The sequence below is a fragment of the Leishmania major genome, chromosome 32 (assembly GCF_000002725.2).
Source record: "Leishmania major strain Friedlin complete genome, chromosome 32".
Lineage (NCBI taxonomy): Eukaryota > Euglenozoa > Kinetoplastea > Trypanosomatida > Trypanosomatidae > Leishmania > Leishmania major.
Window position 1 is genome coordinate 1037656 of NC_007273.2, and position 23569 is coordinate 1061224.

General features: G+C 59.4%; 5 protein-coding genes across 5 annotated transcripts; all 5 read right to left on the minus strand.

Moving 5' to 3' along the window:
- Positions 1–701: 701 nt before the first annotated feature.
- Positions 702–6833, minus strand: LMJF_32_2650 (conserved hypothetical protein; the record flags this gene model as incomplete). Its single annotated transcript, XM_001685536.1, has 1 exon — positions 702–6833. One exon carries the CDS (start codon positions 6831–6833, stop codon positions 702–704), a length of 6132 nt encoding a protein of 2043 aa, XP_001685588.1.
- Positions 6834–12085: 5252 nt separating this feature from the next.
- Positions 12086–13552, minus strand: AAT16 (putative amino acid transporter; the record flags this gene model as incomplete). Its single annotated transcript, XM_001685537.1, has 1 exon — positions 12086–13552. One exon carries the CDS (start codon positions 13550–13552, stop codon positions 12086–12088), a length of 1467 nt encoding a protein of 488 aa, XP_001685589.1.
- A 1259-nt stretch (positions 13553–14811) lies between these two features.
- Positions 14812–17184, minus strand: LMJF_32_2670 (conserved hypothetical protein; the record flags this gene model as incomplete). Its single annotated transcript, XM_001685538.1, has 1 exon — positions 14812–17184. One exon carries the CDS (start codon positions 17182–17184, stop codon positions 14812–14814), a length of 2373 nt encoding a protein of 790 aa, XP_001685590.1.
- Positions 17185–19909: 2725 nt separating this feature from the next.
- LMJF_32_2680 (conserved hypothetical protein) lies at positions 19910–21064 on the minus strand (the record flags this gene model as incomplete). Its single annotated transcript, XM_001685539.1, has 1 exon — positions 19910–21064. One exon carries the CDS (start codon positions 21062–21064, stop codon positions 19910–19912), a length of 1155 nt encoding a protein of 384 aa, XP_001685591.1.
- A 1441-nt stretch (positions 21065–22505) lies between these two features.
- LMJF_32_2690 (putative ribosomal protein L27) lies at positions 22506–22910 on the minus strand (the record flags this gene model as incomplete). Its single annotated transcript, XM_001685540.1, has 1 exon — positions 22506–22910. The coding sequence occupies one exon, from the start codon at positions 22908–22910 to the stop codon at positions 22506–22508; it is 405 nt and encodes a 134-aa protein (XP_001685592.1).
- Positions 22911–23569: the final 659 nt, after the last annotated feature.

The following is a 23569-nucleotide window of genomic DNA, read 5'->3' on the forward strand; positions in this document are numbered from 1 at the left end:
TGCCCTCCCTCTTTTCTTCCGAGTCGACGCGCACTTCCTTGCCTTTCAGCGTGGGCTGGGGGTCGATGTAACTTATTATCATTATGGCTGTGAAACTTGACGCAGATGTTGATATTGGCGGATATGGGGCGGGGACTGGCGTGTCCTCCGCTCTTCCCTCCCAGTCTCTCGAGGGCGTGTCCGTACCCGTGTCTGTGATGTTGCCCCTCTTTGTGTGTGTGTGTGTATTGTCTTTGCTCTCCGCGTTGGCACTTCCGCTTACAGGCCCCCGTAGGATGAAGGGTACGCCACCGACTAGCACACACGCAGACTCGTGGCGCGAGGTGGGAGAGAGCAAAACAGGCATACAGCGTATCCGTGTCTGGTGATCACACTAGCGAGACTCGATTCGAGAGAACACAGAGAAACACACACACACACACATTAGTGCAAGAGTACAGCACAACAGCAGCTTGCAGGCAGGTGCAGAAGCAGTCGGTTGCCGCAGCTGTGCACCGTGGTGCACAGCATCAGCTGCGACGTGTGCATGCTGCCACTTGTATGTGTTTACGTTTGTGATACAAGCACCGTCGACACCGGCGCCACTACCACAGGAAGCAATAGAGAGAGAGACGACTATCCGATCAGCATGCGATTCTCCGCCACCGCCCGCTGCAATAGTCGCCTGCGCTTCCTTCCATCTCCCCACCTGCTTCGCCCCTTCACGCAGAGGGATGCGACTGGGCCATCAAGTGCTGCCGTGTGTACTCGTACATGGTTATGGCACCTGCTACGTGCACGTTCAGCGAGCGGATGAGCCCGTACTGCGGAATCTCGACGCAGACGTCGAGCAGCGGAATAAGCGGGGCTGGCACGCCCTGGCCCTCCGCACCAAGCACCACCGCACACCGCTCCGGGAAGGAAAACTGCTCCAACGGCACACTCGCCGCCGTCTGCTCGATACCGACAACCACGTAGCCGCGACGCCGCAGACCCTCGAGGTAGCAGGGCAGGTCCTTCGGCGCGACTTCCTCCCACGGAATCCAAAGCTCTGCGCTGCGCGCTGCTGCCACAAAATGCGGATGCTCAAACACCTTCTTCTCCGGCACCACGATTGACTCGACGGCGAAGATTTCGCCGCAGCGGCACAAGCCGGCGATGTTCACCGGGTTCTCGAGCAGCGAGCCGACGACGATGATGGACTGCTTCTGCGTACGCAGCGAACGTGGGTGCAGCTCGTTGTACACCTCGCTCGTCCACCATGATGACACCTTTTTCTGCACGTTTGCCGTGGCCGCGTCGGCACCGCTGGCCTCATCTCCAGCACCGACTCCGGCGGACCTCGCAGTTGCGGCGGCGGCAGACGCCTCCAGCATCGGATCGCGCGTCAGCAGCTCCGTCGCCTCCCGTGTGTAATCCACATAGTAGTCTGACGGCGTACTCGTGTGAGGGATGCCGCGAAAGCCCTTCAAGACGGACACCCGCTCCTGTACCCTCACGCTTGCACACCAGTCGTGCACGCGCAGCAGCTCCATTGGGTAGAGGGCGCCAATCATGCAACACATCTCCGTCTCCACAAAGCGCAGTCGCTCAAAGGCAGCAGCCGGCAGCACCTCCGCTAGCACGGTGTTCGCCTCCTTGCGCTGGACACAAAAGAGGCTGCGAGGGCTGCTCGCCGCTTCCGTGTCAAAGAAAAGCATGCTCTCGTGCTTCTCGCGGAACCTCACGTGCTCCGGGGCATGCAGTACGTACTCGTAGATAGCTGCCACGGCAGGCGGGATGGGGCGTCCGCGCGCGAGGCGGCGCCGGCAGATATTGAAAAGTCCGATATGACTGATGATGCGCAAGAGGTGCTGGTTCGACGTGCTCTGCTGCAGAATGCGTGGGAAGAGAGACGTGAAGATGCCAGACGCAAGCGCCTCGTCACCCGCCGCAGCAGCCGCAGACTCGTCGGCGCCGCCGGCCTCTTCCTGCCGCAGCAGCACATGGCAGGCAATGAGGATGTAGCTGCCGCAAACCTGAGGGCGAAGGCTGTAGCTGTCAAGGGCCTCACTCAAGACGGTGTAGAGAGCGGGCCGCTGCTCCACGAGCCGAATCGCATACAGCTCCATCAGTCGGCGGACGCTCCCCATGTTGTTCACCGTCAAGCAGTGAAACACGAGCATGCGAAACACCTCTTCCACCTGGGCAGGTGTCACCGAGTGCTGGTCAGCCAGGCAGGGCAGCAGCGCGCAGAGGAGCTGCCACAAACGCATACGGGTGCGGTGTGTCCGTGAGTTGGGCATGCATGGCTCGCGCGTCACCACCGGGTGGCACGTGTTCATACGCAGCAGCTCCAACGTGAGCGGCACCGCGCGACCCGCCACATTCTCGTAACAGCACCACAGCAACGTCGCCACTGCCATGGCGCGGCCCACGCCAGCCATGCAAGTGGTGGGCGGGTAGCACAGTCGCAGAGCCTCCGGCCACGTCCATAGAAGCGGCTCCGTGACGGCCACCGTTGACTCATTCTCCTCCTCATCGCGGTTCGTATTGAAGAGAACGGCAGCGTACAAGACCACATCGCGCAACACGGGCCAGTTGTTGGCGGGGTCATGCAGCACCTGCAGCGAGGCCGTTATGGCGGCAAAGTAGACGTCACGGTCCGCCGTCTGTGCATCCTTGCCCTCGCCCTTGAGAACTCGCAACAGGACCTCCTTTACGTAGTCGGGATGGTGTGGCATGACGTAGTGCAGCACAGTGAATGCAAGGGCAGCGAGTCGCGTGTACTGGCGCGCACCGACCTCTCGCATATGCTCCCACATGCCGTTCGCGATGGCGACGTAATCCACCACCTCTGGCACATTCGAGGACGACACCCAGAGCAGCACATCGTACACGCTGGCAAGGTTCACGGTCCAACACTCGCCAAGCTGGCCCAGTGCGTAGTCCTGCACGCGCCTCACAAGACCAGGAAATGTTCGCGTCGAATTCGATGCTGCGGTGTCGGTGCCTTCCTGTTCAGCGGCAGTCAGGGACAGCAAAAGAACATAGAGTGCGTTGCACACGTAGCGGCTCTGCTGGCTAAGCAGCGTAGACCATGGCAGGTTCGACAACGCACTGGGGACGGCACCCGATGGGACGCGCTGCGATGGCAGCGCCATGAGCTGGTCGACGCACACCTCTAGCACGTCGCGTGGCAGCACCACGGCAATCGGGCAGCGGGAGCTGGCGGCGGCAGAGAGTGGCGGCGCCTCCCGGCACGTCGGCAAAGCAGCCGGGAACAGCAGGCGTCCCGTTGCCACCACGTCGAAGCCTTCATCGTGCGGCGCCTGCGGCGCGGTGCTCTCCTCGTGCTTCGCAGAGAGATATCCGCATAGCTCGCTCTGCAGTAGGCGGGCCGCGTTGCGGCTGACGATCAGCAGCGCCGCAAGTCGCTTTTGCCCCGCCTCCTCGCCGCCAGCGGTGCCGGCACCCGACGCAGACGCGGACTCGTAAGCGGCGGAGCACTCGCGAAGGAGACACATAAGCTGATGCACATACTGTGGGGCGTTTAACGCCTCTGCAGCAGCAGCAGCAGCGGCCGGTGTGCGCGTCGTCGGATCGCACGCGATCGCGTTGAGAGAGGCTATGGCAGCCGCCAGTACGTCGAAGTTTGTGATGTTCATGAGTGCCCATGTTGTGTCGGCTTCGTCGTGCGTCTCGCCTTCGAACAGCGAGCGCACGATGCGCAACTGTCCCGGCGCCTCTGCAGCGTCACAGATGCTCCGCACGCTCGCCTGCAGGGCTGCCATGACGTGGCCGTGTAAAGCAGAAGCCATGGACTGCAGTGTCGTGTTCACTGGCCACAGCTGAGCGCACACGGCACCGCCAACGCTGTGCTGGAACTCCACCAAGCACGCCGCGCTTGCCAGCACGTGTGCAGCAGTGCAGTAGGCGCGTGTCTGCAGCGACGCGATCGTGGTCGCAATGCGATCGCCGATGGCTCGCACGAGCTCAGCGTGACGCTCGGACCCGGTGCGTGTGAGAGCGCCGACCAAGAAGAACGTCTCCTTGACCGCCACGATGTTCACCACCTCATGTAAGCCGGGTTCTGCGGGCGCCCGCAGTACTGCCTCAACGCGGCAGGCCAGCCCCTCTACATCCAGTAACGCCTCCACCAGTGAAGGTGCCGCCTTGTCAAAGTTGACCTGCCGCGTAGGCTGCTGTCGCGCGCTGAACTGCACAAGCCAGTGCTGCAGAAAGCGCTCCTCAACAGAGGCGCCGACGAGGCCGTATTGCCCACACGCGTCTACGCTCGCGATGCTGTGGCCTCCCGACTCGCCGAGTGGGCCGCACATGCAGTACAGGCGCCAGAAAGCCGAGTGCAGCCGACAGCGGCGCGGAGAAGCCGTCGCAGCCGCTAACGTTGTAAGTGCCGCGAAAAGGATGACCGTCACACGCACATCCAGCCAGAACGGAACGTTCTCCTGGACAGAGTCGCGCACGAAGCGGTGCAACCGCTCCAACACCCCCTCATCGAGTAGGACCGGCTCCGCATCGAGGCCGTGGTCTAGAAAAACCTGCGCAATGGCGAGCAGCACCCGCACCAGCGTGCATACTGTGAAGCGCGGCGGCTTTTCGATGACCGTGTCCAGCATGCGGTGCAGAGCGTCGATGCGGCCCGCCACGGCGTCGGCGTCGCTGGAAGTCCAGCGGTGGGCGAAGAGGGACGCGTAGAAGCGCTCCACCTCCTGTGCAAGCGGCTCCACATCGGGCACAGCCTTCACCTCCGTCCCCTCGAACGCCTTGGTGTCCAGAAAGGACGCGGTGATCGGGACGCGGTCGATGTCGCCGCACAACCGCGGATCTGACGCACTCTGGAAGACGTACTGGAAAAGGAAGCTCGGGGAGAGCGATCGCAGCACGCGCTTCGGCAGCGCCCATATACGGCGCAGACCCACCTTGCGCACCCCAAGGTTTGGGTGGAGGATGAGCTTCAGAAGCAGCATTTCGATCCACCGCGGGTTCAGCGCGGCAGCGCTCACGCCTACTGTCGATGTCGCCGTGTCGTCGCATGGCGCCGCGGCACTCTCAAGCCGGCTATCCAGCTGAGCAATGAGGGTGTCCAAGCGGGCCATGACAGGCTCGATAATGTGCCAGCCGTACTCGTTGAGCGACTCCAGCACCAAGAAGAAATTGTCCCACGCGGTGGCACTGAGCGAGTCGCCATGTTCGCCGGCTGCACCGTTTCGATGCTTGCCGGCCGTACTGCCGACACCGCTGGCGGTCGTGCACCAGCGGAAGAGCGGGTGAAACTCGATGACGGGCGGCAGAGCCGCAGGCGGCGCGTCAGTGCGCAGCCTCGCGTGCTGCTCCTGCCACTGCTGTTGCTGCTGCTTTGTCATATGCACGATGCGCTTCAGAAGGTACTCGACGCGCAGCTGCATGTTCGCGCGGTGGCCGGCGTCCACCTCCGTCGCTGTTAGGCTGCGATGCAGCGCGCTGCTCAGCACCACCCAGAGAAACTCAGAGAAACGGAAGTCCGTGCGCGGGTCGAGGGAAGACTGTCGAAAGAGAAAGTCGAACAACGCGGCGATGAGAAGCACCACCTCGTCGCAGTTGTCCCCATAGAGCAGCAGCACAGCATCCTCAGCAGCAGCACCTGGTGTGCGTTGTGAAAAGTTCGGCGAGACGGCCGCCGTCGTCGAAGTACTCGGGCGGTTCGCGAGTGTGCGCAGAAGATTGTGCACGAGATGCTCGTACTGCTCCAGCCCTTGGCCCCCGTCGAGCAGCAGCAGTGGAATGAGCACGCGCTGGCAAATCAGTGCAACGAGCCCTGTGCGGTGCTGCTGCTGCCCATGATGCGCACGCGTTGCTCGCACGGCGGTGCTGCTCGCGGTACTCGCCTCGGCCACCGTGGAACCGAGAGAAACAAGGCAGCATTGGATGAGGGACACCTTCAGCTCTCTAAGCCTCTCGAGAGACGGAAAAGGGTAGCAGGACGGAATGGCGCTGCAGCTCGCAGTCGGCGCCTCCGAGTCAATGCCAGCTGTGCTGAAGGCACTGGCACCAGCGTCAGCGCCCTCTCCTGCTGACCGCTGCGTCGACAACTTCGCGCGTTTCGACGTCTGTGCTCCCGCCGTCGACGCCGTGCCTTTCTTGCTTGCTGCGGCTTTGCGGGAAGTTTCAGCAGCAGCTGCTGCTGCAGGGTCCTCGAGAGCGAGGCCGTGCAGCTGGAATGGCTTACATAGCACCATGAGCGACGTGATCTGGCCGATTAGTTCCGTGGCGATGCTTACGTTCAGACCATCCTCGCGCCCTGTCTCTAAGGCTTCGCAAGCAGCATTCAGCACCTGCTCGCAGCAGTTCCTAGGCAGCAAAGACAGCTGCGCCACGGTGTAGCAGGCGGCCGTGCGTGTCTCTGCGGAGAACGGCGGCTGCGCGCTCAGTAGCTGCAGCACGCTCGACTGCCAACGCTCGCATATATCATCGACACATGCCTGTCTCACGCCGCTCGTCTCGAACTCTGTGACGTGCGTGCGTGCGTAACCCAAGAGCGCGCCAGAGGCGGCGATGAGCGTTGAGGCGCACTCGGGTGGAGGAGACGAGTGCGACAACGTTGCCGGCTCTGGAGCACCTGAAGACGCCGGGGACGAGGTGTAAAGGCTCTCTCCATGAAGCAGCGCTGCCCACTCGCGCGTCATCATGCCCTCCAGGTGCTGGTACAGGTCCACGGGTTGAAAAGCAGTCGTCAAGTCGCAGGCAAGGAGAAACAGGCGTGAGACGTGCTTCCCCACGTCCTGGGTGTGGCTGGTGCCACTGCCACTGCCGCCACTGTCGTGCCGCGTGGCAAGCTGATCGACCAGGGTGACGAACAAAGACCGCGACGACATGCTACGTGAATGGGCGGAGACGAGCGAACACAAAGAAAGGGAGAAAGGGTGACAAGTAAAAGACGAGCCAAGAAAGGGTGGCGGCGCGTCGTGTGTGTGTGTGTGTGTGTGTGTGTGTGCGTGCGTGCGTGCGTGCTTCTCTTTGCGTGTACACGGCGTCGACTTCTCCTTGGAGATGGCAATGGTGATGGCGGAGAGGTGGTGCACGCACAAGTGAAGCGTGCTGTACCCATCCTACGGGACCGGAGGGGTAGGGTCGGCGCGCCCAGTGTGATGTTTTGTGTCTCAGAATGGAATAGAGAAGAAGAGAGACAACCAGCAGGACATACGACGCTAGCAATGCAGCAGTACAACAAGACGCACATAAACGGTGCTGGAGAACCACCGAAAGACGATATCAGGGTCCACAACCAGCCCTTCTCGCCTCCCTGTCGCATGTGGCAGAGCGGTGTGCGCATGTCAGCCAAAAGAAAAAGGGGGATAAGAGCGGCCGGACGAAGAAACAGGCGACGGCAGAGGGCGAGGGGGAGGAAAGTGCACCGCCGCTGCGGACGCGTTCCTTGCCTGCTTCCTCCTTGCTTGTCGCCTCGGTCTCTCATACGTTTCGCAGTTGTGTCAGGAGAACTCAAGCGGTGACACCACGTCGTGGTTCATGGCCAACGCCACCGCATCCACCTCTGCCGACAGCCGCAGAAGACGCTCCGCCAACTCTTTGCACTTTTCGTCGACGGACGTCTGTGTCGCTCCGGTGAGGGTGTCGGCGTCGCCGTGGCGCAGGAGTTCTCCGAGAGGCACAGCAGAGCCACCTCCAACATCCGTGCGCCAGCCTCTGCTGGGTTGATGAGAGGAGGAGGCAGACACACCGGTCGCCGGAGACGCCAAGTCGCCTTTTCGAATAGAAAGATTGTCATGCAGCAGCGGGCCGCCAGCGATCACATGCAAGCTCGGCGGTGTCGGCGCTTCCAGCTCCTGCGCTCGACTATTCATGGCAACTCCGCTTTGCGCTGGTTCCATACGTTGCAACGGATCGCACTTCGCCCCTGTGAGAGGCGGGACACGATCTCCGTCATGGGGCGTGGTTAAGTCGAAGCGAGTGACTCTCGCGACTTGCTCGCTGTCAGGAGGCACCGCTTCTGATGGAGCTGCAGAGGGAACGCAAGCGGAAGGGGAAGAGGTGCCGCTCGACGCGCTCGAGCTGGACGTGGTGCCGCTCATACCGCCGTTGTCGGTCGAAGTCACTCCGCTCCACATGGCAGAGCCGACCCAGACGACCGGTGTGTCTCCCCTCTCTTGAATGGCATGGAATTCAAACTGATCAAGCAGCCTTCGCTGCTCTTCGGTCAGCAGCAGCGCTGGTGGGGTAGCGGCCATCACCCGCGGCAAGTGCTCGCTCAGCAGTACCAATTCACTCAGCCTGGCAGCTTGAGGGAGGAGCTGAGAGGAAGAGGGAATGTGTGCACGGAAGCGAGGATTGATCGAGAAGGGTGTGGTTCGACGTGATAAAGACAGAAGACAGAACTGCGCGCCTGCGCAGCGAAACCTCCGCAGGTGCGCACCGAAACGACTGACGCCTTTGAAGCTCTGACGGGAAAAGACAATGAGGAGGCCGAATATCAAACAGAGTCTCTAAGGTGTGCGTGTGTGCGAGAGAGAGGAGAACGAAAGCAAGAAGAGAGCGCCGCCTGCGCTATAGTGCTCACTCGCATATGGCGAGCTATCGCTGTCTAGTGCGATGGCGCCTTGATGTTTGTGAAGCGTCCGAGAGGGGGGAGGGGGCGAAGGCGAGAGGGACGGACAACAGAAAGGACATGAAGATTGTAAAGCAGGAAGAGAATGCGCAAAGATGAGAGGGAGCGAATATGAGGGTATACGTAGCGGCTTCATCTGCAGTGTCTACAGCTCTCTCATCCGCCTCTTTTCGATTCCGATTGCACAAGCCGCAGTGATGCAGGTCTCTTAATACGAGACTCCACTGCATTGGTGCGCCGAGGCCATACAAACTATCCATGTCCGTCGGCACCGCCTTTGTCGCCATCTCCTTGCGGGCGGGCTCCTGCAAGGACACCGAGTTGCGCGTACGGCGGTAGACGAGACTCGCATGTGCAACGCAAACACAATGCGAGCGCATGGGTCTGTGTCACCTCACCCTGCCATCCACAGCGAGCGTGCGGTTCCGTCCCCTCGTCCTCCGAGCGGTGGCTGTTATCTTCCTTCGCTATTGCCTTCCTTACTAAGCGCTACACATTGCGCAAGCAAAGGTGACGGGAAGCGCGTCCTTGAATTTTGTCCTCCTTTGCTTGCCTGATGTGGGGAACGCCGCCACACCGACATGCACTCCCATGGACACCGAGAGAGGGAGAGAGGCGCACACGCACACACGCACCGAGCCTCATCGATACAAGAAGCACCTGGTGTACTGGAGGTGTTAGTGCTGGTGGTGGTGGTGGTGGAAACGAAGGACAGAGAGAGAGAATGTCTCTTGGCCTCCTCACGAGCATGTGTCTGTATGTGCATGTGCGTCTCTTCCTCAAGTCCTATTGGTAGGTGCTGGCAATGATCAGTCGTGAGCACTCGTGACGAAGCGTGTACGTGCGTGTGTGTCTATCTAGGCACGGGGAGTCGCTCTTTCGGAAGCAAGCTCTTCGGCTTCGGTTTCCGTATAGCCTTCTTCCGCAGCCGCTCTCCGCCTCACTCTTTTGACCGACTCCCGCCACGGCTGTCCGCTCGTGCGCCGATAGGGAGAAAGGGAAAAAGAGCCTGAAAGCCACGCGCACATGCGTGTCAGCGAAGTGTTAGAGAGGAGTCCAAACAAAAAGAAACCAAAGAAACAAAGCGAAAGAGACAACGCGGTTCCGCGCATGCTCCAGACAGAAACTGGGTATGCGAGCACAGGTGCGCATATACATATATATATATATATAGATATAGATATAGATATAGATATATGTATATATATATGTATATATATGTATATATGTATGTATGTATAGGAAGGCGTTGCGTCTCTCAGGCGCGGCTGCCCTGTTCCTCTCCTCATTACTTTTTCTTCTTTGTGTGTGCGTGCGTGCGCACGTGTGCGGCTGAAGAGAGGGAGAGAGAGAGAGAGAGAGCTCACCACCACCACCACCATTACCACCACTGCCGCATGCAGGTGAGCAATACAACCCGAAGAAAGCGTAAAACAGGAAAGCACGGGGTAGAGAGAAAAAAATGAAGACAGCAGCTGTCGATTGTCTGCACCTCTTCAAGCAAAACACAGAAATGACGATACCTCCGACCACACGCACGCCTCATACGCAGCCAGGCAGCGTAACGGACGGCCACCATAAGAGCGAAGAAATGGGCGAGGTGATGCGCCAGGGCGTGGGAGGGGGGTGCGCCGCGGTGCCCTTGGCGAAGGTCAGAGAAGAGGTGGGGCAGAGGCATCACATAGTGAGTAACAAAAAGAAAGGAGACAAGAGGGAAGAAAGAAAAGAAGGCCACTTGCAGTCGAGGTAGTGTGCGTAGAGGTGAAAGACGGAAGCATGCGCGGGAATGGTGAAGCAGCGCTGGTGCCCCACCAACCACCAACAATAAAAAGTGCACGCGCGCGAAGCACCCACGTACACAAAAAGGAGGGACGAAAGAAGAGCCGAAGACGAGCGAAACCCAAATACGCAACGAAAACCAAAACGAAAAGAAGCCGCACGCCGAAACACATTTCTCACGCACGCCTGGAGCTTTGTCCACTTTCTGTGGGTGTGAAACCCCCGTGTTCGGCCGACCGAGCACCACGCTCAGGCGCCCACCCACCCACCCCCGACAGAGGTCCGGGATGACCAACGTCGACACCGCACTCCCGCTCCGCTTCGTCCTCAGCGATAAACGAGAATCAGACGAAAAGAAAACAAAACAGAAGCGAGCGAGACTTCGAAGAGAGAGAGAGAGAGACAGAGAGCGAGAGAGAGCGAGATGCGGGACGGGGTAAGACACATGGGCAATGGTAGCAGTGGTGAGCGGTCAGCCCAGGATACACACACACAAAAACCTACTCTCATAACCATCATGGAGGCGCGGGCTTAGAAGCAAGAGCGCGGGAAACAAAAGGGGAAGAGTAAGACAGTCGCCAATGGTGAGAGAGGGGAGAAAGGGCTTTCACAGGTTCTGCACTCAGGTATTTACAAAAACAAGTAAAGAAATCAACGTAAAAACAAGAAAGCATATACGCCCAACAATAGAGTTTTACGTATACATGCGTCTGTGTGTGTGTGTGTGTGTATGTATGTGCGGGTGGGTGGGTGGGTGCGTGTGTGTGTGCTTCAGAAAGAGAGAGAGACTCGGCATATATATATATATATATACACGCGTCACAGACGAATGCCCTCCTCGCTTCCTTTTGCTCGGGTTGCTTTCCTTTTAAAAGGTTGCTTCTGCGTCCTCACATGTATCCAGTAACAGCCAAAAGACCCAGAAGTAAAGGTCGTCAACGCAGAAGAAAACCAGTCGACCATGTGTGCACCCGTGAGCGCATACGGGGACAAGGACGAACACAGCAACAACAAAAAGGGAAAGGACGAGACCCCACAAAGAGAGAAAGAGCACCGGGGCAGCGGGCACAGATCTTTCTCGCCATCAACGCGTACCTACGCGCGCACACACACACACGCTTGCACCCAAACACAACATACAAAACACCTTGGTCAAGTGGAAGAGAGAGGGAGAGAGAAAAGGGAAGAAGAAGGAAAGGAGGGAGGGTGAGGGAGGGGTGCAACAAAAAAGAAAAGGAAGAAGTTCGCGTTTAATTGACACTTACATATTTTTCACACACACACACACAAAACGGTACGTTGTTGTTGTTGTTGGTATAGTTCGCATTATGCTTTTGTTTATTGTACAACAAGAGGAGAGAATGGTTTTGCTTGGCGGCAGGCGGGGGAAACGAAAACGAAAAAAAAAAGATAAGAGAAGGGGGGGGAGGAAACGGAACGAACAGAGAAGACAAGCGCGTTGAAGAAGGAAAACACACATAGGTATAGACAGAGACAGGGAGAGACAGAAAGAAAGAGAGAGAGGGAGGGAGGGGGAAGGGCGGCAGACCACGCTAACCAGGAAAGGTGCCGAGGTCGACCGCTGCACCACCACCACCACCACAAGGGTACCGGCAAAGTTGGCACGTACTCCGCCACACACGCGCAGGCACAACTCGAGAGCGGCCTCCTGTCACATACGGGTACTGCTGCTCTTACCTCCTGAACGCACTCGCGTCTGTTCCATCAAGGAATTTCGCTGAAGATGGCGACAGCAGTGCCGAAGACGACGGCGACCACGCCACCAACAATCAGCACGATGCAGCCAAGGTAGTTCAGGATGCCGACCTTCTTGAGCGTGAAGTCACCCGAGTAGATGAAGAAGTACGCCGGGAACATGAAGCCGAGAAAGCCACCGCAGATACCGCCGAGCAGAGAGAAGACAATGTTGATGCTGGGAATGAAGAGGCCGCAGATGAGCGCGGCAAGGGCAAGGAAGCCACTGACGATCCAGTTCAGCCAGTCCTTCACATCAGACGTCTTGCCCATCCCCAGACAGTAGTAGATGGCATCGCGCGAGGGCTGAATGCAGATGGCGAAGCCGACGCACAGCTTGATGCAAATACCAATGTACGAAATCATGAAGAGCGGTTCCTCAAGCGGGCGGTACAGCAGCAGAATCGAGCCGTCCACCTCCGCGCCAAAGTCGCAGTAGCCGAAGAAGCCGGAAAAGAAGTTCAGAAACGCCACGACGAGCATGCTGATCGTCGCGTCGCGCGTCATGCGGCCGAGCGTGGGCTTCTGCATTTCATCGAAAATCTCAAACACGTTCACTTGGCAGATGAAGGCGAAAATGAACAGCGTGAGACCGTTGACGGCCGGCATGCCGTTGTTGACGAGCACGATGTCCTTGCGGATGCCGTTCTTGAGGCCGTTGCGGGCGGAGTGGACGATCACGCAGATGACGAAGAAGATGACAAAAGACACGCCGACCACCGAGGCGTAGCGTAGCGAGTTGATCTCCTTTGGCAGCGACAGTGTGAACATGCCAACGAACCAGATCAGGCCAATGAGTATGCGGTGGCCACTGTCCGTCTTGAGGAACGCGTTCGTGTTGGGGCCATCCAACATCGGCGACAGCAAGTCGCCGACGGAGATGACGTACCCGACGCACGTGCCCCAACAGAACATTAGCATGAGGAACGCCGCAAAGTAGTCCCAGCCGCGACCCAACATGCCGCGCGCCATCTCCTCGTACGACCGAAGACCTGTCTTCAGCTTCGCCTGACCCAGCAAGCGAATGGAGTAGATGGTGCACGCACACACAACGGCGAGCAGCACAACGGACACCACCATACCAGACTGGTGAAAGCCGGACGGCACAGAGACAATTCCGGCACCGAGGGTGGCACTTGCCAGATTGTAGATGTTGGCGACCACCCCACCATGAGGGATGATGGAGTAGACCCTCTCGATGACCCCGCGCACGCCAGTCGAGTTGGCTTGCGGCACGGCCGGTCCATCGACGCTGGACACGGAGTAGGACTCGTCCGCGGTGCCCTTCATCTTCGTGGCAGCAGCGCTGCCTGCGGCAAGGACATTGTCGCCCGTCTCGGTGTAGGGGTAGTTGGTGGCGAGCTCCTCGGGCAGCGGGGCGGAGCCGCCGTCGCTGTCGCTGCAGTGGTGGTGGTGGTGGTGGTTAGCGCCGCTCATGATTGCCTTGTACAGCAGCGGGGTTCTTTCGTCGACAGCAAACACAGGGGGTGCTGCTGGGGGGATGGTGTCGTTCGACGAGGTCGGCGAGCAGGACGGGGTACCCTTCACGCAAACCAGTGCCCAGTTGACCCGATTGTGCGAAGAGGGCTTCTCCTCAGAGAGCGTGGTGCTGTTGGGGCTTGCGAGGGCGAGAGCGAATGAGCAGCGCGCAGACGGGCGTACGCGGCCGACCGTGTGCGAGATCGTCAAGCCTGCCTTTGCCACTGTTGACGTAAGCAAAGAGCGAGTGCGTGTGCGCCTCTTGTCTTTGCTTTCAAGCTGTCGTACGGGAGCGAGTTGGAGGCGGGTTGTGTGTGTGTGTGTGTGTGTGTGTGTGTGTGTGTGTCGCGTACGTGCGTGTGCACTCTGTTCTGTCCTTGTTTTCACCCGTTACTGATTAAAACTCTTAAGAGGAGGCCACGCATGGACGTGGGAGGGCGCCAGTGGAAAAGGGACGAAAGGAATATGGGGGACGCAGCACCGCAGCAGCGGCGGTGCCATGTGGCAGCGTAAAGAGGGGCGGATGAGGACGAGAGAGAGTAAAGCAATCGAAAAAAAGATATGGATGGCACACGCGAGAGAGAGCAACCGGTGGGGAGCAGCTGTGTGTCTGTGGCATCCAACCTCGCCACCGAAATAGTCGATGGCAAAGCAGCGAGAAGAGCGCGTAAGCGTATGATCACCGTCGCGCTCACACAAAAAAAAATAACAATAATAACGAGGAATCGGCATCCTCGCATGCGCTGCTGCACAATGACCGACGAAGGCACGCAAAAGACGTCCGGACACAGTAGCTTCCCGCAAGAGGAGATGAGGTGCGAACGTCGAATTCGTGCGAGCACTCCGGGGGAGCGAATATGAGACGCACTGCTCTCCCATAAGGGAAGGGCGAGAGACAACGACGTAGTTGCTTGTTGATGGGTGTTTGGCGTTAGTATGATAGAGGGGGCCGATTATAAGGAGAGCAAGAAGACATCCTCGGGGGGGGGGGGGGGGGGGGGGGGCGCAGGCATGCACACAACAGAGTACAGACGCATCCAAAGCACCGCGCAGGGGAACGCGGGCGCGGAATGAGCGTACGCGTCTGTGTGAGTCGTGCGCGCGTGTCCGTGTGCGCGGGTACAGCATGAGCGCATGCAGACGTGTGAAGAAGACACCCAGGCACACACGTGCAGGCACGAGGCCGCACCACCTCCTCACGAGGGCCCTGGGGTTGTTTAATCATCGAGGACGTCCTTGACGAGTCGCCAGCCCCACGGATTCTCTGGACAGGGGTACGGCGGCGCCAGCGGCTCACCACGACGGCGCCGCTCTGCATCGTCAGCGGCGTGTTCCAGCGCCTGCTGCACCGCCCGTGTTCCGGTGCCCCAAAACAGAAGCGGCTTATCAGGCAGTTGCCACTGCTGCCCAAAAAGCTGTGGCTGAAACCGCTTCTTGTTCTTGCGAAATGGGTCGGCAGAAAGGGCTTTGTCAGCATCGCGGACCTCCTTCCAGGCCTGCACATCCGCGGCCGAGACGTAGGACATGCCTTCTGGGATGGGCAGAAGCGGTGGTCGCTCGGCCTCTTCCATGGCATCCAGCCACTCCAAATCGGACTTCACGTCCGCCTCCAGTACATTCAGCAGACGCTGCGCCACCTTGTCCTTCTTCGCCTGCAGCAGCCGCTGAAGCTCCTCGGCGCGGCCGGCAGGGCTGCCATCCGCGTCCGTGAGGCCAACCTGCTGCATCACACGCGTGAATACCTCAGCCTTGGCGGCGGCCTTGCTACGTCGGCGTGTCTCTCGGCTGTAGGTGCGGATGACTGATTGGGTGAGGCGGCCAATTTGCTCGAACAATGCGGCAGCCTCGGCGTCTTGTTCAAACACATTCGCGTTGCCGGCAGTCGCGGCGACTGCGGTAGCAACATCAGCGGAGGTCGCAGCGGCAGAGCCGTCCATCGATTCGGTGCCGCCAGCCTCGGTAGTGGGCGCTGCTGCAGAGTTGACAGAGTCGCCAAGCGCGGCGAGCCGCTGCTTACGCTCCATGAGCTGCGCGTAGAGTTTTCGGCACTCCGCCGCCTCTGCCGTCGCTTCGACACCCTCGAAAATCTTCGCGTTTTCACGTGCCTGCGCAATCTGCCGCTCCATCTGCAAGTAGGCGATGTACCGCAGTCTCCGCTCGTGTAAGCTCTTCAGCCGTGGGTCGTCTGGGCGCATGAACATCTTCTCTACCAGGCGCACAGCCTGCTGCGTGCGCCCACCGGCAGCCGCCCGCTCGGCCTGCATGGCGGCTTCGTGGCCTGCGGACACCGGCGCGTCCGCCTCGCACGCGGCCCGGGCTTGCAGCTCCAGCGCCGCCGTATCGCCGTCGCGAATCGCCTCCAGTCGCTTGTACTCCGTCGTGTGCTCGAGCGGGAGGCGGACAAGGCGCTCGTACCACCGCTTTGCCCAGTCCACTGGGTGCGCCTCCTCCTTGGCGGCGAGGTACTGCACAACGTCAAGGGTGCTGAGCTTATTCGCGTCTACGGAGTACAGCCGCCTAAGGCTCTCCGTGTATGCGTCGAGGCGCTCGTCCTCGGGGCCGTGGCGGAACCCCTGGGAGACGGTGAGGCGAGCAAACACCTCACAGAACTGCATGAACTTCTCCTGCGCCTCGAGCTCCGTGATGAGGCTCTCCACGACGCTGAGCTCCAAGCCGAGGGCCTTGCCAAGTGACCGCTTCAAGACGGCGCGCTTCTTCGTCTTGGCAAGCGCTGCAGGAGACGGAGAGAAGGTGTCATGGACGGCGCCTAGGCCTGCATCCACTGCTGAGCACGACGTCGAAAGGCACGCGCCGCCTTCCGGCACCGACGTACCCGTGGAGGGGGTCGCAGCAGATGACTCGGACGACGGAGAAGCGCGACGCCGTAATGACGACGACACAAGTCGCCGCAGCCGCTGCAGCTCGCTCAGCTGCCGCTTCCGCTCCTCGCGCGCCTCTTGCCGAACCCTCTCCTCCGCGTACTTGAACATGTGACTCAGATGTCGCTGCGTCTCGACGTTCAAGTCTGCTAGCATGTTCGCCAGCTTGCGGCGAGCCGTTTCCGTGCTCACGCCCTCGCGGCGCTGCCGCACGTAGTCCGTAAACACCTGCTTAACCTGCACCATCGTATCTTCCAATGCGTCCACCTTGTCAGGGTCGAACAGGCTTGCATCACCGGCCTCGAATATGGCCTGCGAGACGCCAAGCGAACGCTGCGGGTCTTTGAGCTGCACAGGCAGCCCCATCTTCAGCCGCTCGAACTCGTCTCGCACGGTGCGACTCGGATCGAGGTCGCGCGGGTCAGCCATGGTCGTTTCAAAGTAGCGACGCCGCTGCTGCTCTGTCGCCTCTGTCGGGTGCTCGCGCAAGAGCTCGCTCATGTACTTGGTGAAGGCGTGCTTGTCCGCCATAGGTACGCTCTCCCACTCCGCATCTGTCATTGACTTGGCGCGCTCGGCGACGTCCTTGCCAACCACTCGCTGTACATGATGGTTGCGGCGCTGCTTGCGACTCTTCGCCGTACGCGAAGACGAGGGCAGGTGCGGTGATGCGGCCTCTGTCCTGCCAGGTCCACCGAGCTCTGCAAACATGGCTTGCTGTTCAAAGTGCGCCTCTTGCTGCGCCCCCAGGGCTGCAGCACGGCGCATCCTTGCGCGATGGCTGCGAGGGTTGAGAAGCGAGCTGCCCGGATTGGGCAGCTTCCCCGCTGCCAACGCAGTAGAGCGGCAACGCAGCATAAGAGGCACGCAAGGGTGTGCCAAAAAAAAAAGCAACACGAGAACAATGTGCGCCTCTGCCGCTATCCGAGGTCTCCGGCCCACTTGTGTGGATGCGTGGGAGCGGGCACTTATATGCAGCGCAACGCCGGGTTCAGCAGAGAGTGCGCATCACGGTTCGAGCGAGCGGGAAAAGAGAGTCGAGAAAGGAGAGACGTAGAAGGGGACGGGCAACGCATGTGCACGCCGCTAGCGCTTGGCAGTGCTACGGAGAGCGAAAGATGCACGTTCGAGGTGCAACGGGCAGAGCGCGCGGAGAGGGAGGGGGTACGAGAAAAAGTTTGTGCTGCCCTCAGCGACCCGCGCAGACTTTTCCCTCGACTCTTTGCACCCCTTGATGGCTCGGGAAGCTCCTGCATAATGGCAAGCGCTGCCGTGGCGATCACCCAACGAGGAGCTCCGCGTCCAGTCACAAGGTATGATGTCTTGGATGTACGTGTGTCTCAAGATAGACTCGGTTTGCCTGAAGCTGCAGATGATGCGGCAAGCGACTAGGGCGGAAAAGAGGCTGCATCGATGACCAAGCGCAGCTCAGCATAGTCCTCTGCACACAGGCACACACATACGCACACGCACACACTTCTGCTCCGTTGCGTGAGCGGCGGCGCACAACACACGCAGAGCACACTACTGACACGGAGAATTACCCGACTCCGATTCGACACACTTCTTCGCCTCTGGAAATACATGAAGGGCAGGGGCAGCTTTCTAGCACATGGCGTCACAGCCATGGGCGCACGCGCAGGGGCAGACAGCGGAAACTCTCTTCGATCAGCAAACCTTCGCTCACACAATGTGAAAGCCTACAAAGGAATTGAGGCAGTGAAGGATTAGAAATCGAATGCGAAAAAAAAACGCGCCTATAAATGACGCGCACCACACGCACCATCGACAGAGATCATAGGGGGTCACAGCATATTGGTCGCACATACGTAGGATGCACGCCCTTGATTGGGGCGAGGGAGCGTGGGGGCATCTGATTGGTCATCCCCCGCTTCGTACGCGCAGGCGGGGAGAGAGAAAGAGTGAGATAGGAGAGAAAAGAGGCGCACAGAGAGAGAGAGAGAGAAGCAGGGAAACAGCCAGGCAGAGTACGGAAGCGGTGGGGCAGAGGGCATGCCGCGGAGATACACCACGAGAAGAGAAAGGGGCACAAGACCTCGTTGTCACTTATGGGCAGCTCAATACAGACCCACCTTTTCGTGCGCACAGCGATCGACTTCGCGACATGCATCGCATCGGGAGAGCTCCCTCTGGCCCTCCGAGACACAAAGACCGGGGATAAGAGGAGAAAGCGAGTGAGCGCAGCGCCACCCTCAACACCTGTCATTATCCCATTCCAGGGGTGCAGTGAACGAGTACGACAATACAAGACACAAGGGGGAGTAGTGTGGCCGCCGCCGCCCCGCTGTGCCCCAGAATGAAAAGCAGGTGATGTGCTGGGCGCTTCCTTGTTTCCTTTGCGTTAGTGTTGCGGTTCCTCTGCAACCTCCGACGGAAGAAAAGACGGGAGAGCCCCAGCCAACGAAGACGACGAGGAAAGGGAAGGAAGAGGAGGGGGGAGGCAGGGAGAGCGGTGCACACAAGCACACGCAACAAAGTCGGTGTGTGTGTGTGTGTGTGTGTGTGTGTGTGTGTGTGTGTGTGTGCGTGTGTGTGTTTACGCGCACAATAAAGAAAGCGAGCGGGGTGAAAGGAAGGAGAAGTGGCCTCGGAAACCGAAAAAAAAGATGAGGGAGATGTGAAAGAGCCTGTTGACAGCCGATTTGTGCCTTCACCTTGCCGCACGTGGCACACACGCTCGCGCACTCACACGCGCCCAGAGACGAGCACCGCCCATAGATGCACAGACACTTCTGACGTACGCAAAAGAAGAGAGAGAGAGAGACTGGCGTGGCAAGTACAACGACAGTGGGGGCAGAAAGTAGTGTAAGCCGTGACGCTCACGAGCATACCGCGTTCATGACATGACGAAAAGGAGCGAAAAACAGCACAGAGAGAGAGAGAGCTGACAGCGGCACTCCGTACCTTTCCAAGGTCCCCGAAAGGCGGCACAAAGAAAAAGACGAACGAGGAAGATGAGCCTGAGTATACATGCAGGCGCACCGCCCGCCGCATGTGCGCCTGTGTTTATCTGTGCGTGCGTGTGTCGATGAATGACCTCGGCGTGAGGAGGAGGGGACATGCACCCTGTGCGCCCGGCGAGGTGGCAGGATACCGGTGGATGGAAAAGGAAAAGGAAAACGGTACAGAAATCGAGGAAAGCAGTGGAATGAAGGAGTCCAGCACGAAAGAGCGAAACTAGGAGGAGGGGAGGCCCCAAGACGACATCTGCAGCGGCGCGGTGCTTCGCTCATTCACCGTCGCGAGTCGCTTGCAAGCGAAAACACAAACAGGCAAGCACAACAGCTACGTCCTCACTCGATCAACGATATCCTCGTCGCTCACACCTCTCCTCCTCCACTGGCACCCCTCACGCGAGAGGAGGCAAGAAGAAAGCAGCAGAAAAGACGGCACGATATGCGACTCAGTGGTCCCACTAAGCCTCTGAGGTTAAGTCTAAATGGCGCTTCAGCAAGTAGCCAAACCCGCTCAGCGCCACAACCACGGCAGCCACCTGCACATAGGCCATCCACTTGAGAAGCGAGACGATCCGCTGCAGGTGTTCGATCTCCGCCTGCTGCTCCATCCAGCGATATCGCATCGTCTGAATCTGCGCCTCCCTCGCGGCCGTCAGTAGCGCCTTTTCTTCGCACATCCAACCACCCGTATTCGCGGGAGCGGGTCCGCGGCCGCCGGCGCGGGAGCCTTCCCACATCGCGCGATCCTGGCTCAGCATCGTCATGGCCACATGAGAGGTGCGCGACATCGTGCGAGTGCTATTGAAGACAAGTAGCGTCACCAGCACCGCCAGCACCAGCAACGTGCCATGGAAGACAGAGCCAAGGTCCCCGCCATTGCCACCGCCGCCACCGCCGTCGCCGGTGTTACCATTGGACTCGCCGCCCTCGGCGTCGCCATCGCCGTTCTCGGCCGGCGCCACCGCACCACCGCAAAACTCCTCGCTAATCATGTTCACCATTTGCCGATACGCTGATGTCATCTCTTTGATGGCACGCGGCGTAGCTATGTATTGGATCGCGGAAAAGGACATACTCATTTTACGGCAGTTGCCCCAAATGGCGATGGAGCAGTCGCTATCGGCGCTATCGGCGGTGATCTCGAAGTACGCCTCGGTGCGGAAGGAGCTGCCGGCCGGCATTTCAGGCGTCTGAGACGATATCTGGTACACAAGCATCAGCTTTCCCTCTGGTGTGTTGACGTAGGCGAAACGCTGCACCTGGTTCAGTGGCGTCGGCGTACCAGCACGCGGCACCTCGACAATAGCGACGAGCGACACGGTGCGCGAGCCGCTGCCGTGGTCGACTGCGTAGTCCCACGGGCCAATCTCAAGTTTCGACTCATTGCGCTTGTCGTGGTACTTTTTAAAAAAATTGGTGTTGTCCTGAAACACGTTGTCCCATAGCTTCTGGATGGTGAGTCCCTTCAACAGCGTCTGGGGCAGCATAACCTTCTTGTCCTTGCGCGTGGCACTCGAGAACATGTTCTGGGCGATTCTGTTGTTCTTGTACACCTGCTTGCTCAAGAACTTGTCCGCGGTCGTGCCGCTCATCGGTACGAGTGGTTCTGGCATGGCTGATAGACAGGGCCGAAAGCGGACTGTATAAGATTGTGTGTGTGTGTGTGTGTGTGTGTGTGTGTGTGTGGCGAGGGTTAGCGGAGGGATCGGAGGCAGCTGAAACAAAATGTGCGTATTGAGACGCAGCACCGACAGAGAGGGAGAGCAAGGGATGGCGCACACACACGAAGGGAGACAAGTCCAAGGTGGCTCTTTACACTCGACGTTCTACGAGGTATGCGCGCGTGCCCGTGCTTTGCTTCACCTGCGGGTCGGGAGAAGGGGAACGGGGGGGGGGGGGGCTGTCGGGTTTCCCACCAAACGCGGCACGGCACCAACAATATAAAAGAAAAGCGATATGTTGCCCAACAGAAAACAAAACAAGACGTGTGTGCTTGTGAGTGCCCGCAGAGACGATTAGTTGCTAAGGTGGTCAGCACTGACAAGCTCCTAAAGTGCACAGATAGGCGTACTGCGTGTGCGCATATGCATGCATATGAATTTGTGTGTGTATGTGTACTTCCCGTTCTCCATGTGCGGGCGCAGCAGGCCAAGCGTGCTGCAGAAATGCGGGAAGATGTAGAGTTCTTCTTTTCGTTGTCGTTTGCTAATACTGTTGCTCGAAGCACCCGGCCTCCCTGTCACACGTGCGTACTCTTCTCTCTGGCGTGGCTCCTGGCGCGCACGGATAGTGTAGTGTGGAGGACGGCACTTGCGACGATGTCGAAGAGATGAACAGCGACCAAAAGTGAAGGAGGTGCGCATATGCAGTCGTTCAAGAGCGAAGAGCACAACGGAGGAAGTGGAACGATGTGGAAAACATAAACGTGCACGGGCACTGAGGACTCCCGCCGGCCAGACAGCTCGCAGTGTGACGAGAGGAATGAGTAAGGAGTAGGGGAAGGGGGAGGGGGCTGTGGCGACAGCCACATCCGAGTGTCATATAGGGAAGAGGGAAGGGGGCAAAGCAAGCAAACATCATACGCATCCGTGCCTCTCGCTGATAGGCGCGTCCTGCTCCGCCTTGCCGTCCACTCGGCCTTTATCCTCGCCCCCTCTGCGCTGCGTTGCGACACCTGCATCGCATGCTAGTCTGCCAAGTAGGCGATTCGCTTGGAAAGGTACAGAAAATGACCCCACGCAACACAGAAAAAGATCGACCGCCACGCGTCTTCCCTGCGAGGGTGAGCGAAAGACGGAGGCGATCAACAAAGGAAGAAGAAAAAAGAGGCGAAAGTTGCAACGCCTGTCTGGCCGCGCATGCCGCTGCAGCCACGCTCACGCGCGATGGAGTGCAGAGCGACGGCTGCGTAAGAAGCGGGGGAGCGAGGAGAGGATGAGGTGGGGACGCTAAGAGAAACCGACGTCAGACCCCTCCCAGCCCCATCCCTGCGCACCTACGTGCCCACTTCTGCTGCTGTTGCGGCCTCCGCTGGGTGAACGCGCCGCTTGCTGCTTAGAAGCGCAGGCGCTGGAAGAACCACATGCTGCTGCCGGCGTTGTAGCGCGCCTGGAACACGTGCCTCACCAGCCTCTTCGAGCGCGAGCGCTTCGACGCGTCAGACACATTGATCTTGCCGCGCAGCTCCTTCGACATGTCCACGTTGTAGCGGGTGGGCAGGAAGTGCTTGTGGTTCACAACGCGCAGGAACACGCCCACCTGCGAGCGGCGCGCGATTGTCTGCTTGCTCATCCCGCGCACGACCTTCTTCGGGTACTTCTTGATGCCAGCAAGCAGTGCGCGGCCGTACGGGCGCTCCTTCGTCACGACGTCAGAGTTCTGCACGATCACCGCCTTGTGGCCGGCGTAGCGGCCAGCCGTCACGATGACCACCTTACCGGGCTTCAGGAACTTCGTCATCTCGTCGACTTGCAAGTTGTGTGTGCCAGTTGAAGACGTGGAGGCTGCACTTGACGGGAGCCGTGAAAGGGGATGAGGGGGCGACTTGACAGAAACAACTTTCTGCACCGCGACGTTGGTGTGCACGTGCGTGTATAGGTTTATGTGTAGGTCATCGAATGGGTGGAGGTATGCCCAGCGGCGGCACACATACGGGCAAGTCGGGAAGAGCGTGAAAGGTGGTGGGCAAGACGGGCGAGAGGCAAAGAGAGGCGCAAGGAGGGCAGAGAAAGTATGAGCGATTCGCAAAGCGAGGCGGCACGAGCGTGTCGACCCGCACACGGAGACAGACCGAGACGTAGGAGAGCGTGTGAGTGGCGTCGGGAGACAAGATGGAGTTTTCTTGCATACAGAGGAGACCAGCGAGCGGTGCCTTGGTGCGGGGAGCTAGGCGGTCCAACATGCAAGCCTCCTTGGGTGCGCGCGGGCCGCGAGTCACCCCCTCATCGAAGAGCGGAGCCGACAGGAGCTGCCACCTGCCCCGCCCCTCTTCTCCCCTCTCGCAGTCGTCTTTTCCGTCGATTCCCATGAGCTCCTCTTCAAACCGGGCCCACAACTTCGTGCGGCGCGTCTTTTCGCTCCGTTTCCTCGCTGCCGTTGTCGCGGTTGTGTGAAGAGCA